The 1,967-nt window shown below is 47.7% G+C and overlaps 1 protein-coding gene across 1 annotated transcript; it reads right to left on the bottom strand.

Annotated features, from left to right (window-relative positions):
* Positions 1 to 904: 904 nt before the first annotated feature.
* Positions 905 to 1,759, bottom strand: LOC311142844 (leucine-rich repeat-containing protein 3B-like; the record flags this gene model as incomplete). Its single annotated transcript, XM_084178540.1, has 1 exon — positions 905 to 1,759. One exon carries the CDS (start codon positions 1,757 to 1,759, stop codon positions 905 to 907), a length of 855 nt encoding a protein of 284 aa, XP_084034666.1.
* Positions 1,760 to 1,967: the final 208 nt, after the last annotated feature.

The raw sequence follows: 1,967 nt of genomic DNA, 5'->3' as shown, positions 1-1,967 counted from the left end.
AATGAACACCTTGTTCATTTAAAATAAATAAAAAGGTGATATATTCAGGCAGACTTTGTGTGAAATGAAATATTACATGCAATACAACTGTGAATAAATATGGTATTGTAGCTGAAATAAAAATGAAGGAGCATTTCATGATTTTATTCTTTCTGGTAAAATGTTTGATGGTTACATGGGGTTCTCATTCATAAAATAAAGATCCAACATTCAACGAGTGGAGCTTCTGGAAAAACAATGCAGTCTCTGTTATACTGCCAAGTACAGTATTATGACTAATATGGGGACATTGTATGACATCATGCATTCCTGAATAATAATAAAACGGTGCCCTTGGGCAGTCCATGGTGAAATAGTTATGCATTTGACAATCTTACAATACCTTGTTGGAATTAAAACATTTTCAAATACAGAGTATCTTACATAAAGACTGGGACTGATTTGCAAATACATTTAGAATATTCACAAATGTCTGTGTAAAATAATTCCTTAATTCATATAACAAACAGCTATGTGAAAAAATGGACTAATTTAATGATATTAATGAATCCAAAAGTGTGAATTTATTTGGATGAAACGTTACCGTGAGGTGTTGTGTTTCCAATGGAATACTGGTAATGAACAGTTTGAAAACTTGTACAGTACAGTAGTATCCCGGTCTATTTCCAAGTTTGGGCACTTCCTTTTTTTTTATCCTTTTGAGGTGTTTGGCTTTTATTTCCTGTGTCTCTACCTGACCTAGGTAGATATATGTCAAATACTACAGGTGCGCTTGTTTAGCTTACCTACTACAAAACATGTCAACTCTACCTCCTTGCACACCAATCAAGCTAAATCAAGCACACCTCAAGTATTTGAAAGTACTTGACAAAATACATTTGACCTAGGGCTGGTATTTTCCTTCTCACACCACTGTGCTGAGTGTAGAGGACTCCTCTGGCCTGTCCAGTTTGCTGGGAAGGGACTTGAGGTACTCCAGGTGTCTCCGTGCGTCCTCCTGGTTGTGCCTGACGTAATACACCAGGTAGGAAATGACCATGGCGAACCAGCCGAACATGGTCACCAGCATGGCCACATCCGTGGTCCTCTTGAGCCCTGCGCACAGGTCCAGGTCGGCCGCCACCATGACGAAGGGCACTCCTGTATCTACGCCGACGTCCTTGGGCTCCGAAGTGTGGCACACCACACCGGCCAGTGAGGCCGGGTCCAGGTCCAGCCGGGGCATAGCCACCTGGAGGCGGCAGTCACAGTGCCAGGGGTTGTGGGTGAGGTTGGCCTGAGCCCTCAGTCCCCCCAGGACCTCTGGCTCCAGGGTGGTCAGTCTGTTAGAGGACAGGTCCAGGCTCCTGAGAGAGGGGACCAGACCCCGGAAGGCCCCTGGCTCCATCTGAGTTAGCTCATTGTGGGAGAGGTCCAGCTCATTGAGTAAAGGAAGCCCCGCAAAGGCGTCGGCGGGGATGGTGGTGAGGAGGTTACCGTCCAGGTAAAGTCGGCGGGTGTCGTTAGGCAGGTCATGCGGCACCCCCGCCAGGCGCATGTTGCTGCAGCGCACCACCCTCCCACCATTGGCCGTCTCGGAGCAGTAGCAGCTCTCGGAGCAGCCGGTGGTCGCCCCGTGGAGGTCCGCGGTGGTGGAGCTGAGCGCCAGGCTGTGCAGCAGCAGGCATGCCACCAAGGAGAGGCACAGCAGCCATTCTGCCAGCAGCGGCATGGTGGGATACAGGCATACCCTCCTGGAAGGACACAGCCCCTGGACCATCAGCCAAGACAACCCTGCATAGGTCACAGCTTCACCAACCAGCTGGCCTGAGAGACAATGAGGAAAAACATCAGAGAGAAAATAATGGCGAAAAGGAACGAGGACAACAAGTGATTGCAAAAGACACTAATATCAGTGTGGCAGAAGCAACACAGAACCATCTCTGTGAGTAATCCTAACAGCCATACAAGTGCCAGGTGTTATTTTT

Source organism: Coregonus lavaretus (genome assembly GCF_964263955.1).
Source record: "Coregonus lavaretus genome assembly, chromosome: 2".
NCBI classification, from domain to species: domain Eukaryota; kingdom Metazoa; phylum Chordata; class Actinopteri; order Salmoniformes; family Salmonidae; genus Coregonus; species Coregonus lavaretus.
The sequence above is the reverse complement of the archived record's forward strand: the minus strand, read 5'-3'. Positions and strand labels throughout refer to the sequence as shown.